The 18,055-nt window shown below is 35.4% G+C and overlaps 1 protein-coding gene across 1 annotated transcript in view; it reads right to left on the minus strand.

The window, feature by feature from the left end:
* The window catches only part of CTDP1 (CTD phosphatase subunit 1), a 95,198-nt gene that overhangs the window by 37,511 nt on the left and 39,632 nt on the right, over positions 1–18,055 (minus strand). Inside the window, exons 9-11 of the mRNA XM_035549845.2 lie at positions 17,462–17,603; positions 14,948–15,178; positions 8,372–8,534 (exon numbers count right to left, since the gene is read on the minus strand). Of these exons, the coding sequence (XP_035405738.1) occupies positions 8,372–8,534; positions 14,948–15,178; positions 17,462–17,603 (536 nt within the window). The remainder of the gene's footprint in view (positions 1–8,371; positions 8,535–14,947; positions 15,179–17,461; positions 17,604–18,055) is intronic.

Below are 18,055 nucleotides of genomic sequence, written 5' to 3' on the forward strand. Positions count from 1 at the left end.
AACTGTATTTTGCAGACATACAGTATGAAGCTTTGATAAGACAAACTTGCAAAATTTTAAAACAATCTAGTTATTACCTAAGGCATAGCTCTGCCATAAGTCTTAATATTTTTCTTGTTCGTAAACTTTTACGAAGCGTCATGCAAAACTAGTCTAGGGATCATGACTTTATTAACATAAATCAATCTAATTTGCTAATGAAAGAACACTTGCAAAAGGAGTTTAAATACAATCAAAACATGACACAAAGGTGGAAATCATAACATACGAAAACGACATAACATACGAAACGACACAATTGCAATTTGAGGGGACACGGCTTCTCAGCTCTGAGTGATCTTTTCTGACACATTTCACTGCCAATGGGAGCCACTTGTAGTAAGATGCTAACGAAGTGCTGAAGGCAGTACAGTAACGGGACTTTAGTATTAATGGAGCATACTGTTTCTGAGCTCCTATTCTGGTTTTATGTTATAAAAAAACAGAAAAAATCAATGTAAAATTATTTATTCTACTTGTCTTGCTTCCAATCATTCCCTCAAAACATTTCTTCTTTGAATATAAGCTTCATTGTACAACAATTTTTTGATCAACAAAATATGTTCAAGTGCCTTCTGACAGCGTTTATTCTCATGAAATTCCACCAAGAAATAAAACAAAAATGACAAAATCGATAGACAATGACTACATCTATTATGGTGCTTACGTCCACAAGCATTTTGTAGAGGACAACATATTGATTACTCAAATTAAAAACAAACAAACATACAATAGGATTCCTAGATAACAAAGACTAGAATTAAGTATAATCTATTGCTGAAACTCACTCCCATTCTAGTCCAATTGATATCATGTTCCTCAACACAGGCAGTTTTGTAGAAGTGTGGGTAGAATTCTACCATCAATCCATCTTGTTGTCTGTCCAATTGGTTTTAAAAACAGAACAGGACAGTCTTCTACAACCTTCTCTATGCACTCACTGGTTTATTTTATCTAGCAAAATCTACTGAACTTGTGGAAGAGTTTTTTTTTTTTTTTTAATGTGGAAAATGAAGTTGTTTTTGCAGCTTGTACTTCTAAACATAAATTCTCAGCTGTTGTGAAAAAAGCACCAGAACACTAACCTACATATTCTCTTTCAATTCATCAGCAAAGGCATTATTTAATACTGCAATAAAGCTGCAGGTACACTTACTACCTAGCACATTATCCTTGAAAGCTTCTGAGAGAATCATTTTTTTTTGTTATTTTAAGAAATCAAAGGGTGGCAGGGAGCTTGATTAGTACTAATTTACTTTAATCTGAATTACAGATTATTTAGATTACATTTAAGGCTCTAATGTGCTTCAGCACAGGAGACAAACACTTCCTGAAATGCTGCGACCAAAGAAACAGTTCATTATTAAACAGTATCATAACCAGAAAACTTTGCTTTTGTAGAAGAATGCAAGTACAGATTTTCTGTATCACAGCTGCAAACGAACCTAAATTACCACTGTGTAAATCCACCAGGACACAGTAGGACTTATGGGCTCCAAAACTTTGTGCTACATAAATGCAGATATGCTGTCTTCAGTGTAAGTTTTTTTTCCACATACTATGAACAAACCAGTAAACCCTCCCTGATCCAAGCTATCTGTAAGCATAACCAGCTTGGATGTGTCAGGACTTCATTTTACCTGAGGTTAGCATTACCATTACCAGACATCAGCTGGCTTCATGAAGCACTGCCTGGTCGTCAGTGAACTTCCCTCTTCAGCATACCTTATTAGATTGGTCTCATTATCATAATAGCCAACAGACATTTATTACTGCATTCAAGCTAATAAAGCCATTGAAATAATGAACATGGAGGAAAACTATTTCTAAATTGGCTTTAATGGAAGCTTAAAGAAGATAGTGAAGCCAAGTTGGTTTTGAAATGGTTCCTGCTGACCTGGGCAATGTGACTGTTGAGTCTGTATAATCAAAGCATGGGGTTTTTAAACAAAGCAGTAAAGTGATATGGGCACTGCGTCTGCAAAAAGTGCCTTGCATAGCTAGACCACTCATTCCATGCTTAGTTCTGGATATTTATAAAAAAACACCAAACAAAAAAAAAAAACAACCCACCAAACACAGACACAAAGAAGATAAGTTCAGGCACTAAGCAGTGGTCAGTTTCAAAAGTGGTGGGCTCAATATGAAGGTGATGCATGCTATACAAGTTTTGAGATGATCATTGTGTCGTGGTATGCCAGCTGTATCCAGTTCTCAATACCTCTGATGAAAGAAGTTTGATGTCAGAGCACTAAAATATCTGAGATAGGCAGCTGTCTGTGCTCATCTCAAGGAAAGCAATATTATACTTGCTATGCGGAGTGACAGAGAACATAGTCTACAGTTGACTGTAACCCCTGTTATGAAAAGGTGCAAGCTCATATATAAAAAACAGAACAATATAAGAATACCAATTACATTCTCTCAATCTAAAATTAATACCACTATGGTACACCAAAAACTTAGAGCAACATGGTTATTCTGGTAATTATTGATTTTGTGACTGCCTCACATCATGGAATTTTTTGCATCAGTAGGGGCCTCTAGTTCTGCATTTTTTTTATAGTCTATGTTAAAGTTGTACACAGAGTGGAAATATTCCTGATAATGTTGACAAAGTAGCTAGAACACTTGCAACTGCAAGACTAGCACACAGAGAGAGAGCTGAGTGGCTATATTCACTGCTGTCTGATGCCAGCAGCTGACAAAAGACTCCACGAAAGCAAAGAAAAGCTATTTTACCTCAAATATGCACATTTCTAAAAGTATTCCATAACACCTAGCATATATTATGCTATACTGCCTAATATTTTTTCTTAGGTTGAAATACCAATATCGGAGCATCTTTATAAAATAACAGGCATGAAAAAATAGTTCAGACCTGGACCAAGAATTCAACAGAAGAGTTTAAATTTTATTCACAGAGAAAAACAACTAAAATTTTAGTGTAAAAATAAGCTCAGATATGTGATGAGGCTCAGTTAGATCCTATATACAGAATGCTCAGAATTATGTTAGTGATCAGCTTCCAAATTGTTTTATATTGCTCAGACTACTCACTTTTAACTAAGTCCAAGTAGCGTTGACAGCCTAGCTGAGTTTGATTTAGAATATGGAGTTAGATGCATATGTTCAAGCGAAGTTATTGAGCTACATTTAGAGAAATTTAGCCCCATTTTCAGTGAACAAGCAGACAGTTGAAAAAGACTTATGGCTTCTCTTTACTAAGGCAAAACACAGAAGGCTGCAGATACATAAAATCCTATTCAGCATTGCCCAGAAAAATCAAACACAGAATGTATGGAAATGTTTTCTTCTCTACAGAATATTCAACCTTCACTTTAACACCCTGTAAATATATTCTATAGGTGGATGTTTATAGATCCAGTTTCTATTTCAGTTAGAGTAACTTTAGAATAAAATATTTGCTACACAGCAGGCAAACTTTAAAGGACAACAAAAGTTGTTTACATCCGCAAAAACATGAAGAGCTTAGATTTAATCTTATTTGCATAATAATTTCTACTCTATGCTTCGCAGAAGTGCTAGAATGATAGTGATATATAAAAAGAAGCTACTATTCTCAATACTTTGAGAAAATCCTCTGAAACGCCAAGACTCCTTACAAAAACAATTTTGAGAACAGCTTTGAAAGAATGGCAGAGGATCTGAATAATATTTTGATTGCATCAGAGAAGTATGAAAAACATACAAGATGGCAGGAACGTCTTTTATTACAAGTAAATCTAGTCAATCATTGACTGATTGTTAATAGAATAAACAGGGAAATCCAGACAGAACTCAGGCAATCAAAATCTTATTACTATACATACAGTTCATCAGATTCCTCAGAGGTCAACTTTGAAGTAAGCACAGCTGCCTCTTCAGTTAATATTTGTTTAGTACAGCCCATTAATAACTGTTGTTGTAGCATAACCATTTGTACTTATCTCCTGATTAAATTACCTGTTAAGACATCTGAGCATGAGAGAAGTGAATCAGCCTCAATCATACATTACATTTTCTCTTAACAATGGCCTGACCTGCCAAGAATTTGAGTAATCATATTACACAGAATCTTGTGCAAAATGAATAGCACCTAATTATCAACTTTTTTATGAGTGCCATCTAACTATTCCTTACATATAGGTAGGTCCAGTTTTTAGCTACAAGACTAAAGTATTAATAGTATGCTGTCTGAATGTGCCAAAAGGTTCCAGTATTTTTTTTTTTTTATGAATTTTTATTTGTATGGAGGAATAAATGTAAGATGTCCAAGTACACCAGAGACTGTGAAAGCGAGCTTAAATTATGTTTTCTAAGCAACCTCTGGAAGCAAAAGCAGTCCAAAATCAATTGCCTACTTGAGTTAATATCAAAGTAGATAATAATCCTTCTTCCTATTTCAGTAACCAGTTATCTCCATGTAAAACATTACATCAAAAAAACCCAGAACTATTTACAAACACTTAAAGCTGCTACATTTAGAACAAGTTTGGACCATGATGTCCTCCTAATAACCATAAAAAGTATCAGACAGCCAGCTCTATGCAATTAGTGGGCAAACTAAGGCTCTGCAGACAAATATCAAACTGAGAAAAGATAAATAAGTGTTTCACTTGCTGATAATTTAAATTTCACTAGCTTTAGCTAAACTACATTTTCAGAGTTCTTTCAACTGCCTGAATAACAGTCAATCTCAATGCTTCTGATAAGGATGACATACCTACAACTTGACCATTACCTATACTGACTTAAAATAAATATTACATCTTCTGAAAATTAAAATAAAGAAAAAAATTGCAGAGATACTTTTTAGAATTGCTTCTGTTTTCAATGGAAAATAAGTTCTTTAAAGCAAAACACAAAATAGCAGAAGCAAACAACTGATATCCAGCTTCCTTTAAATGTTTGACTTTCCTTCTTTCTTCTCTCCTTTCCACTGTAGCAAACTGCACACAGTACTCAAAGGAAGATTTCTAAAAGAACACCAAATAAGCAAGTTGGAAAGAATGATACATGGACGTGTTTCAGGATTTACCCTATTTGAATCAAGGAAATGGAGGTGAGACCGTGGCTGCAAAAATTTGCCCAAGATATGCTTGGCAAAGAGCTGTCTGAGGTAGCCTATCAAACAAACCACACGGTGTGATGTGAAAGGAAGAGGAGATGTGGGATAGACACTGATTTAGAAATGAGAAAACACAGTGGCCTCCAGTCTTCCCTAAAGTGTTGAGAAAACAGAATGCTGACATTATTTTTCATGATCATTTCATCTAGTAAGGTGATGAGGCTTAGGGACACAGTAGACTTATGTCCTTTGCTGCAATAACTTATTGATCTTTTCTCATCAATGCATATAAATATCTGAAGGGAGGGTGATTCCGTCAAGAGGATGGAATCAGACTCTTCAGTTGTGCCCAGTGACAGGCTGAGAAGCAATGGATACAAACTGAATATGAGAGGGCACTTCTTTACTGTGAGGGTGACAGAGCACTGGAACAGGTTGCCCGAAGAGGTTGCGGAGTCCCCTTCTCTGGAGATACTCAAAACCTGCCTGGATGCCATCCTGCACAACATGCTCTAGGTGATACTGCTTGGCATGGGGGTTTGGACTAGATGATCTTCAGAGGTCCCTTCCAATCTTGGCCATTCTGTGATTCTGTGAATCTCTTTCAATTCCACACTGATGATTTCACTGCTGAGTTATTAGAAGTAGCACTGGACAAATTTCTTCAGCTTTCTCTACTAATCACATAAGATAACGGATAAAATAATTGCTTTAACGTAATATTTTAACATTTAATTATTTCTATGTTATTTAACCTCTTAGAGATGAGTGAATGTCAAAATCTTAAACAACAAAAAGCAGCAAGATTACCTTCCTTATTTTACAATGGCTTTGGGCTATGTTCTTTACAAAACCAAGTAACTTTTCTTGTTGCATCTGCCAGCCACTTCACAACAGCAAGTGCTCCATGAACATAAACAGCACCAGCACACTGATTCCTAGCATAACAGCATCATCATTTCTCTACAGAAAACTAACCTCAGAGTGAAGAAACCCAGCAAGACTAAATTTGTCACTTGCTTTAAGCCACTTGAAAACAAACGCTTCACACTGAAAATGAAAAACTGATTAGACTGGAGAATTCTTTCCAGCTTCCACACTGCCTTGTATAAGCTTTTTTTTTTTTTTTTTTTTTTTTACATTTTGCAGACTACATTACCACACATATTCCTCCTTTTTCATAAGCATACTCCCACATGACACCATTAAATCCCATTTTATTACTTAAATTACATTTCTTGTTCATGAACACATCTTCAGCAGGATGAAGGTAACAGTCACAAGACTACTCTGGAAAGGTTAGTGATGACACTACTACTTCCAGCTCAACCTCCATGTTATACATCTTCCATGCACTTTTCTCCATGTCAATGCTAACGTTTGCTCCCTGATCAAACCATGCTGGGGAGGTAAAATACCAGAAACACGCCACCACCCACCAGACAAACCCAAAACATACACCCTCAACAACAACAAAAAAAGTTTCTTCTGATTCAGCTGCCTGAGGATCAGAGAAATATAAATGTTACCATAAAGACACTGCTGGTGGGAACAGAGACCATTGGAAGGAAAACCTTTTGGCAGCAACTGTAACCTCAAATCACATTCTTGGAATCCACGCTAAGTCAACTATGAAAACAATGCCCTGGAAATCAGGCTTAATTTGTTCTGTAGTTCACCTAGTCTAGTTTTCCAAATATGCAAGCTAAATAAAATGAGAATTTAAGATAAATCATAATTTAAGATATTTATATTTGTAGGATAGGTTGAAAAACTTTCATTTCTTTGGTCTGTAGCAACATAAAGAGTAATGAATCACGAAACAAACAGTACCAGAAGCTCTGGGTTTTAGCAAGATTCCTGAATAGCATCTTGAAAAAAACCAAAACTTTTTGCAGCACTTATGAAAAACATGCACACTCTTTTGGCTAAGCGCATACACCGCAACAGCAATTCATTAATGTTTTCCAAAAGCCACACCATTACAAAACATTAGTACTCAGACATAAAAACTACCCACAATAACAAATTGCTTTAGGTGCCACTGAAAGCACCGAAGGAAGAAACAGTTGGGTTCAGGAACTGGCACCATGATAAGAAGAAATACTTTTTCTTGTGAAAGTCTTAGATAAAATGGGCAACAAATAAACAAGAGAAATCAAAGTTGTCAACTCCAAGAGTTACTAGGCAAAGTTAACAGCACTGATGTGAAATTCATGTTAGATTATTGCAGTAGTTAAAAGTTATTGGACTTTCCCCTAAAATATCAGCTTGAAGTTCCTCCAGGATCTCTCTAACAATAGCACATCTCGAAATTATGGTATGTTATATACATAAAAGTTTTCCTTGACAAAGCGTGCCGTTTCCTTCTCATGTTTTTACTATATTTTCTGAAGATAACTCTGAAGGCCTGTTATGGCTGGAACCTCATAAGCAACTTACTGCCAGAAACCAGCAAGTTATCCACTCCTGTCTCCAGCCCTAGTTAATGATCTAGGCTCACAGATGAATTAAAGTTCCAGGATCACTAGATTTTACAGTAGAGTCATGTACACTGTAATCACTTCATGAAAACACAGCATGCAATGATAGGATTTTTTCCCTTCTACGTATCGTTTGGTATTATACAGGAAGGCAGTTCATTTGAAGAAAGTGCATATGAAAATAACTGAAAAAAACAGCTAGTAGAGGACCAAAATCATTTTCAAACAGTGTGGTAGTGAAAAAAAATACAGTTCTTTCTGTAACAGAAAGCTCCCATCATCTGCAGAACTATGACACTGTGACTTAACAGCATTGCAATTACACATTTATGGATAATGAGGCCCCATTCTCTTCTTTGGCTCTTTGATACTCCCTATAGCCCGCGCCCTTTATATGCAGACCTCTCTTCTCCCGTCCTGCCACTGACTTGGTCCAAATTATTTGCAGATTTATTTTGAAGTGAGACCTAGCAAAACTTACCACACAGCAACTCTGCTAAGATGTTTCTTGATACAAAGCTATACTAAAATGAAGTTCTGCTTTCAAGGCCTACTTAAACATATGAGTACTCCAATTCCTGAATTTATGTTTGCTTTGTAGAACCTAGTTGTGTTTTAAACCAAACTGTACTTCTTAGTCAGCTACAGCTTTTGTTTCAGGTTACTACAGTGGCATATAAGGTTGGTTCACATATATGCATAATTTAACAGAAACTAAACTATTATGCGTAACTAACAATCATTATATTAGAAACCTGTCACAATTAGTTATGCTCACCTCTTTATCCATACTCTCTAAATCCTCTTTACATAGGGTGTACAGGGGCATCGTCTCAGACATACTTGGCTGGCGTTTCCGCTTAGATGGACCAGGCTGCTCTTCATTTCCACTCGCTGGTAGGTCATCTTCAAAAATCTGCTGCTGGTGTGGTTGAACAACTCTGAAAAATTTCAGGGGTCCCACATAAGAAAGATTTACTTGATTTATAGCTTTCCTAGAAATAAAATCCTACACACATTTTATGGCTACTGACTATTGGTGACTTTACTTAACAGGCTTCAGTGTTCTTCAACAGAAAAAGTCTTCCAATGACACAGCTTTTATTTTCAGTCTTATAGCTCAAGGTCTTATTTTACCATTGACAAAACACTCTCCTGTCTCTTGTTGTTCTTTTAAGCATCAAACAATTCATGAAGCTAAGAGCTTCATTAGCTGCAGAGGTGTTTCCCATAAAATACTTCAAAGTTTGTCCATCTGACACATTTATCATTTATAAAACAATCCCTATATTCTAATAAGGTTTTCCTGATCTATGTTATGCGTGTATTCTTCAGTCTTAAAGTATACCTTTCTAATTCTCAACCTCTCAAACAAGAGGTTTGCAGGTAGAAAGCTCATATCTGCAGCCTCAGTCTTCAAACGTTTCCTAGATGCTAAGTCTAGATGAGATACAAAGCAGACCATATTTCTTTTTGGCTCGTCTATTTAGACATGGTAGCATTTTCTTTTGATTTGAGTTTTATCATCTCATTAGTTACTGTACTTAAAACCATACACTTAAGTACAAAAAGAAATCTCAAAATATTCTTCAGAATAGATAAAATAATCATAACTTCATGGGAATTGCTATGTAGTAGTAACAAAAAGCTTGACAATATCTAGAACAACAGAAGACTTCCACCTTTCTCATGTAATAATGGCAGGGGGGAAGTTACCTAACTAATAAAGACTGATAGAAGCTAAAACTGCTATGCAGTACATTTAACTAAGAATATTGGACTTAACATCACACTAATATTTTCAAACACATTACAGCAGCTCAGCACCACCCAGGGTCCTATTCAAAGATCTCAAGGTCATAAAAAACTCATGGGTCATTAATTCTTTATGCTGGCCACAAGATTTTGTGTGTGGAGAATGATTAGCACAAGCAAGTATAAGAGTAGCTGTGTATCTGAAATGAGAAGCTGTTTCAAGTTGTAGCAACCAGGTGAGATACCACTATCAAGCTGCTTCTGACAGTGGTGGCAATTCAGAAAAGAGACAGCATAGTGTCTGCTGACAAGTCTCAGTGCAGCATGGCTGCTTCTTATTGAGTTTGCATTGCCAAGAAGCAGCTTTAGAGCACAGGTACAAGCTCCATCCAAATAAAAACAACCATGTACTAAAGATTCATTAAGACTGTAAATCCAGTCACATGTAATTTTCTACAGCATCATTTTTTCTGTCATGAACTTAACAACTTCTTGAGAAGGCTAAGTATCCTAAGTAACAAGACTTCTTTCAGATCAGTATTTCAATCCCAGAATGCATGAAATCCGAAAGCCAGATGAAGCTGTTAATAGAGCTCATTTTGAGGACTCTTATTTCCTAAATAGGAGTCTGATTCCTGCCAGATCCCATGGACAGATACTTGAGATGTGAATTAATTTTTTAAATTATGGGTGGGGGTATGAAACTCAAGTCAATTGACATATTGCCAAGAATTGCATTGCATGTTACAGAAGGTTCACATCAGCTCAACACTGCTCAGCAACACATCAGAAGTCAGATCCCTCACCTTCTTTCATTTCTATATACTAGAATTTTCTATGAAGGGAAAAAAAAAACAACTTGGATGTTGTGGAAATGAATTATCCAAACCTGTTTTACTCTTATTTTAATTTTAATCACAGCTGAACAGTTTTTTCCTCCCCCCACCATCCAGAAAATGTTTTCTGTTTTACAAGACTACTTTTCCCTTGGTATTAAACTCCTCTTGGGCAATACTCTTCATTAAAGAAAAAATACAATATTCCACTGTATTTTCCAAAAGGGTCTTTAATATGATTTCCATGTCTTTTTAACAGGTACTCTAGCCAAGAGAAAGGTGGTGATGCTATTTACATTCTTAGTAAAACAGCAAATGACAAAACAAAAAGGTATAAGCATTTTACACAACTGTATAAAAAAGCTTGACTATGCCAAGTATTATACACCTTAATTATATGTAGCAGGCAGGCAGCCAAGCAGATTTTCTTATACTAGAAGAAAAATCTAGTCTATTTTTAAGGAACATATCATACTGATGACAGAAAGAACTTCTTTTGCAGTTTTTGCATCATTGTATTCTTATGTATATACTTTGAGTACTTTAGAGAACATTACCTTCACCTCAAATGCTGGCAAGACAGGAATTATTTTGCATCATTATTAAATGAAAACTATTTTGGACAGTTTAATAACGGAACTATTGCATTCAAGAGAGTTGGCATGTCTATGAAGTTCTTTATTCTGAAGCAATAATATGCCGAAATATTAATAGTCTCAGGTTAGTCTTGGAAGACTCCACCATTGGTTAAAAAAATAAATCAAGAATACAGGGTGAGGTCAAGCTTGATCACATTATTTTACACACAAATATTAACTGTGTATAACTATAACAGCTTCTAAAGGTTTCTGACAGATTTTTTCCAGTATTTTCCAACAGCTACTAGGTAAGCAAGCACTCCAAAAAGCAATATAAAACAGACTTCTCTGAGGTTTGTGACAATTTTTTTTTTTATTAAAAACATTTTTCAGGCTTTACATTTTCATCTGTTATGTAGACTAAAATTTAAGGACATACAAATGCAGGAATTTACATTTATTTCTTATGAGATGAGATTCACGAGGACTTTTTCAGAAGTGACACAATATTCAACCCAGTATAGGTTGGTTGATACTTGTTAGTCTTACAGGCACAATTACAAAAACATGTTAGCCCCCTGCGTGCTGGCTGGGTTCAACATCTGTGGAAGTAACAAACATTTTCATTCTTCAATTGACAGAGTACCAGGGCCAAAAGATACAATATTATCATAAAAATGTTTTTAAAAAGTTCTATTCATCATTCAAATTTTGTACTTTGTATTTTTGCTGTCAAAAGTAATAAGAAAACATGTAATACTGAGCATGTAAATTAGACATGAAATTTTAAAAGTGAAGTTTACATGAACCCCCCCAAAATTACTTCAGCCATCAGTATCTACTTGAGCCACCATTTCAAATCAAACATTTGGTGGATCTTCGCATTTTTTTGATATCAGAATGATGATTTTAACTTCTCATATGTAAGTTACACCTATTTTTTCAAAGCCTTGCCTTACCTGTGAATGTATTATTATTGTTCACTAGAAAAACTTTGACAATAATAAAGAAAAGATATTACAAGATGTCAATTGCATTTCTTCTCTAGGACAACACTAAATTATTTATCTCACAAACTGTTACAACTATAGTGGTTCCTATGTTTTTTTGTAGAACACTTCCCATTATGGAAGTGCAAGTTGTTGAGATACATAAGCACCATCAAAGCTCTTTGTCTATTTTTTAAAGAGGTATCCTTACTGTTCTCAGACAGGAAGAAAGGTATTGCTAGCTTTCAGAAACAATCAATAAGCGTTCCGATCCTTTCCAGTACAGCCACAAATTCTTTTTCTATCCTTCTATTTAGACTGCAACAACTACAACAAAAAGCAGGTGTTCCTGACTCTCACAGAACCAAGCACAATGTCAAGATCTATACCTATCAGAGATGACTTTGACTAAAAGAACCACGTGAAGTTCACTGTAAATTGCTTGTAGATACTTAAAGCAATCATGTCCTACTTCAAATTAGTTTCTTTACAGAATTAAACTTAAAACAAGAACATTAAAATCCAAATAGAAAAAGTGAGAATTGAAAGAATTAGGAAATTGTTTTCAGATAACTCATAGCGCTTTTCAGTAAGTAGCCTTGCAACAGGTTATCTTCTAAGCATAACAAGGTCTATTCTTGAAGAATAGAGAATATGACCAAGTATCGCTGCCATACTGTATGTGGCTAACTCCTCAATGGTTTCATTACACATCAGAGCAACCTTGTTACCCATTGTCCAGAATTCAGAATCAGATAAGATTTTTAGAAATTAACAGAAAACATTACTGCAGGCTTTAACTACTCCCTCACAACAGTAGCAGCTGCAAGGGATAACAATTTTATCTGTGCTTAAACTCAATGGCTTAGTTACAAATACTCTTATATTTCTGTAGGATGTGAACATACTAATACATGAAGTCTGTAAGGACACAAAATGCATTGCCCTCTACCAAGAAATTGCTGCACTAAAGTAATATTCTCTGAAGTCAAGTATTACAACAATTTTTAATTTGCCTCTGAAGCATTTTTCTTAAATTATCATTGATGTGTTCAAAAAGAAAGGTGATGATATAGTTAGTACTTCTGCTTCAGCTCTCACTCAGTTAAAACACAGTATAGCTGTTCACACAGCCTTCTGTTACTTACAGCCTTTGTGTTTGGTCTGCATTGTACATTCTATACATTAAAAGTACTTAAAGTAGTATTTGGTGACACTCTCCTCTCAGCTTTTATCAAGGTAATCCTTATAGTCATAATCGAAGATAGATGAACTGCGCTGAGGAATACAGACATGCCCTAATTCAGGGATCGGTGTTTACAAGTCAGTAATTTTACCACTAGAACTAAATCACCAGGAAATTATGAAAATACTGTGGTGGTGTTTTTTTTCCCCAGCACACATCTTAACACTAATCTTTCTTACAGCTGCTTAGTTTTGTGGAAAAGTTGCAGTAGTGACTAACTTGATCCACTTCCTTTAATTAAGCCATGTCAGCCCCAAGCACTGGCAGTCAAAAAATGCTGAAATGAAATTAAATAAGGGCATGGGAAGGAGATACAGTCTCATTCCACCCCCACAATCTATCTGGGTCCCTGAAAAACTCGGCTAAGATGACAGCTGATCTTTAAGGTCCCTTCCAACCCAAACCATTATGTGATTCTATGATTCCATTTCTCTCCTCTTCCATAAAATGATTAAATGAAAAATCTCTGCATTAAAGAGAAAAGGGTTTAGTCGTGGACAAAACTACTCATTAAGTTGTTGATGGACAAATGTAGAACATGCATCAAGAACTACACTTTTTAAAGCATTTAATGATTAAGATCAACATAAACCATCATGGTGAAGCATCTTAGGTTGTGTGTATACAACTGTCATGATACTTCTTGGCAATATTTCTAGACAAACCCCTCTTTCCACAAGAGCTGACAAAAAAAAAAAAACAAAAGCTTTTGCTTCTCTGGATGCATGTTTTGTCTTGACTATTTAAAGTGTTTCACTATGACAGGTTAAATGAATGGGAAAAAATATACTTTAAAGACAGTTAAAAAGAACTGAAAACACAAGAGACTCAAACTCCTGTGTTGACAGAAACAATGAAGCTGAAATAAGTAAAAATCTACAAAAAAAACTTGAAAACTGAAAAATACACAAGTAGGCCAAAATCATTTAGCAACAAGAAAGTGGAAATATAACAAGCTATGATAATATACAAAATATTTACAAGTGAAACACCTCAAAGGCAGGAGATAGGATAGAAAATTTGCATTTACAATTACAATTTGTATTTTTGTAGCTGTTAATGATAAACTGTTTTATAGTAACTGTGTTATTCTGATTACATTGTACAAAAAGAATTTTGATCAAGGTTTACAAAACAAAGCGTTTGGCCTACAGCTGGATACTTTGGTACCACTGGAGTCCACAAGACCTGCTAAGAGCGCTGTTAGTATTTCAGAAAATTGAGTGTCTTACACAAGTACTTAGGAGGGGGTTTTAGATATTTTATGCATCCGTAAGAGCTAACCATTACCTTTGTAGCTTAACCAAATCCACAAGTTTTGACAAAGTCCAGATGCTAGCCTCATACTTCAAAAAACAGGCCTCCACCTGTTAGATTTAATGCTCTAAGGATTACTAACTAGTACCCAATAATATGGTCTTATTAAATAATACTATTAGCTACACTCCTCTTCCACCACTGCTTATATTCCTCAAAACAAAACAGGACTAATGCCATAACTGAAGAAATTATTAGTCAAGAGGAAAATTTTACAAACACAAGCCAAATGCTATCAGATATATTTTAGACAAAACACAAATTCAGAATACAAAAACTTGTTAAAAATGAGGATGCCTCATTTTAGATTTGAGTTATTCTAATATTCTTTTTGAGCACACAAGTTACACACTACACACTACATTTATCTTTTTTTTTTTTTTTTTTTTGAAGTTTCTACTCACACCTAGGTGAAGCGCAAAAAGCATCTGGAATTCTAGGATCCCAATTTCACTGCAGCTGACTATTCAGTTTCACTCATTTCCTTTTGCTAATTATTTACACTCTTTTTAGAAAACAAACAAAAAAACTTAGGCAAAGATGACAATTTGATCAAAAGCAAAGATAATGACTTAAATTTACTACATCATCTGAAAATACAGTTGATGTGACTCTTAGCTATGCTTTATGTACCTGAAGGACGAGTGTTCACCATGGACTGGCAAGGTGATGGGAGGAGCTGGAGACTGGATGTACATAGACTGGCCAGAGGTTTGAGAACCTTTCCTGATTAGCTTTCCTGTGTTAGGATCATAAAGTCGAACTTCAGGACCAGGTTGAGACTTGGGATGGATGGGTGTTGGGTGAAACAGAGCTGTCTGAAATGTGCTGTGTGTATCAGGAAACGTGGCAGGGCTATTTTCTCTGTTGGATGAAGTTCAGAAAAAATTGTTTTAGAAATTGAAACGGACTATCTAAAAAGAACATAAGAAGTAGGTATTCTTTTATTTTAGTGAAAGGAATAAAAAATGCTTTGGAAGATTTCTGAGATTCCCTTTCTCCCCCCATTAAAGTCTCATTAAGATTAAAACAAAAATGCAAAGAAAGACAAAGTCATACTTACATTATTTAAAAAAATATTATATGTACCTTAGAAATGTTTTAAAATTACTGAAATTGCCTCCTGGTAGGAGCAACTACACAACCAGAACAGCACAATAACCTGCATATATATCACAAAGAGAAGAGCATGCTATTGTATCATATCCTAATATTTGCTCTTCAACTTGGCCCTGAGACAAGATAAACACACAGCATTAATTTGCAAGTCATCCAAACTCATTTGTTAAAATACTACATCACATTTGATCACCCTGTTGCATTCTAAAACAATTTTAGAAGCATTAGCAGGAACATTTCTGGAGACTAAAACAACTACTATGGCAAACTATCCAATTATGATTAAGTGCCACAAGAAAAGGAAGCAAATAGAAGCATTAAAGAAAAAAATCAGATGAAGTAGCATACTATATACTATGAAACCAATGCTATAGAAAAAAATTACATTACATAGTAACAAATATTAGCAGTGCCACACAGGAGCTTTTAACATAGACTTTCATCGACAACATTTCTGAAGTCGTCTGGTTGTAGAAACAATATTTAAGGTCAACCAATTCCTAGTTTGCTTCATCTTTCTCCTATTCTTAAACACATTTATATTCAAATATTTTCTCTGAGTATATCCCTTACTTAGTTTATAGCTCTTGGTCAGTAATTACTATTTCAGACAGCTTCATTAAGGAGAAAATCTTTTCCAATGAAGTTGTACAATTTGGGTTAATAAAGTATTTGCTTTAAGACAGATTTCCCTAAATCTTCAATGAGCTAGACAAAGTAGGATATTAAAGTATATTTAATTTGAAACAAAAGCGGAAAAAATTATCATCATGTTTCAATGAAATAAAAGAGTAAGTTTAGATAGGTTAGAAAGTCCTACATTCACCTAGACATCAAAAAATGATGCTTGCAAGTTACTGCCCACTGCCAGACACCAAGTTTTCTAGTAGAATCAGGCCTCTGTGACAAGTTAAACATCTCATATAAACATTCCAAAGTGTTATTTAAAAAAAAATCTGATAGCAATTTTTAAAAACAAGTGTTCTAGTCAAGCCACAAGTGAGCTATGTCTCTTTACTAATTTTTAGGGATCCTGGGTTTCCACCCAATCTCCCGTTCGATAAGAGACTTTCAATGTTTCTATTTCTGCTGTCTTTGGCATTTGACATTACACAGGCACATTTTGCCCTCAGAAAGCAAATCTGTAGCCTGTTCAGTCATTTAATCGCACTAGCATTGTTTTAATACAGAAAATATAATATGCTATGCCCCTTCCTGCTTAAACCTAGAAGGGAAAGTCCTCTGATAGGCTTGCAAGGTGCTATTAATGCAAGTCTATCTAAACTGATCAAGCCAAGAAGCAGAGACTGGCTCTACAGTATGTTATTGGAAATTACTTTAGTCATGGCACTTTCCTAAAGAGGACTGCCCTTAACAGTTTTTTGACTTCCCATGTTAATATAGTTTTTGGCTGTTTCTTCCTTCTATTTGCTGACATCCTAATGCACTGATTATTTATAACACCTTCTCCTTCAACACATTTTGTCATCCCCAAAACTCGTTCTCTTGCTACTCCCTTTCTTCAAGTTTCTGCTTCTATCTTTACACTTTCCAGCCAGCACTAGATTCTTCTGCTCTAGCTTTCTGTTCCTCCATTCCTCCTGAACAAGCCTTAGAAAAAAACAAATGCAACACTTCGATTTCTCATGTTGTGGGAGTGTATGGTATATTTTAATTCTCCTTTTCTTCATTTGTTGGTATTATTGCTCCTGCATCTTGGTGGCATTCCCTTCATTAGCATGTAGATGAACTGACAAAGTCAACTGCTCCAACTGAAGATGGCTAACGAAGACAACTGCCAAAGAAACTAAGTACCACAGGTTTCTTCTAATTCTGTTAATTGCTGAACTGCCTCTCAGTCCCTTAACGGTCTTCAGTTTAAGCATCATAGAAATAAACAAAAAACAGTTTTCATTGCACATGACACTGAGCTTATCAGAATCTAGTTTTATAGCTGCATTAACAAATTCAAGTAACTGTATGAATAATCTATTTTCATGGTCTCTACTTCCCCAGGCTTCCATTTACCTGTGTGTTTTGATGTAATCATCCTTCAAAGGAAAAAGCTGTTCCTCAACCTTGTCCCAGCGCTCCAGGCAGCTCCACAGCCAGTCAGGGTTTACAACATGGAGGTCTTTGCAATCCTGAGCTTGTCGTACTTTTTCTGTGCCTATTACAAAGTCAAACATAACAGTGTTCCCAGATATATACACAAAACAGTTTTAAGTACACACTGGTTTAAGAAAAAGCATTTTTGTCACTAAACTTAAAATATAAAAACCACCAAAACAATTCCAACTGATAAAAGTGAGACTACATAACACGTGATACTGTCCCACTCAAGCTAGATGAGGAACTGGCACCATGGAAGTACTCCACTAAAATTAATCTTTATGGAAAGCCTCTACATGTCTACTTTAAATAAATAACACAAAGTTTTGTATTTCATCTTCTTCATTTATATTTGTCAGAGTCTAAGCAGCGATAACTCTTCAATGCTGTTATAGCCTAGGACTAACTTGCCATACTATCTTTCTTATGCACAGTCTGAATACTGGAGTACACTATCATTTGACAGCCAGCCACTCACTCAAACTGTTTGACAGATGCACATTCAAAGTA

The sequence above is a fragment of the Cygnus atratus genome, chromosome 2 (genome assembly GCF_013377495.2).
Source record: "Cygnus atratus isolate AKBS03 ecotype Queensland, Australia chromosome 2, CAtr_DNAZoo_HiC_assembly, whole genome shotgun sequence".
Lineage (NCBI taxonomy): Eukaryota > Metazoa > Chordata > Aves > Anseriformes > Anatidae > Cygnus > Cygnus atratus.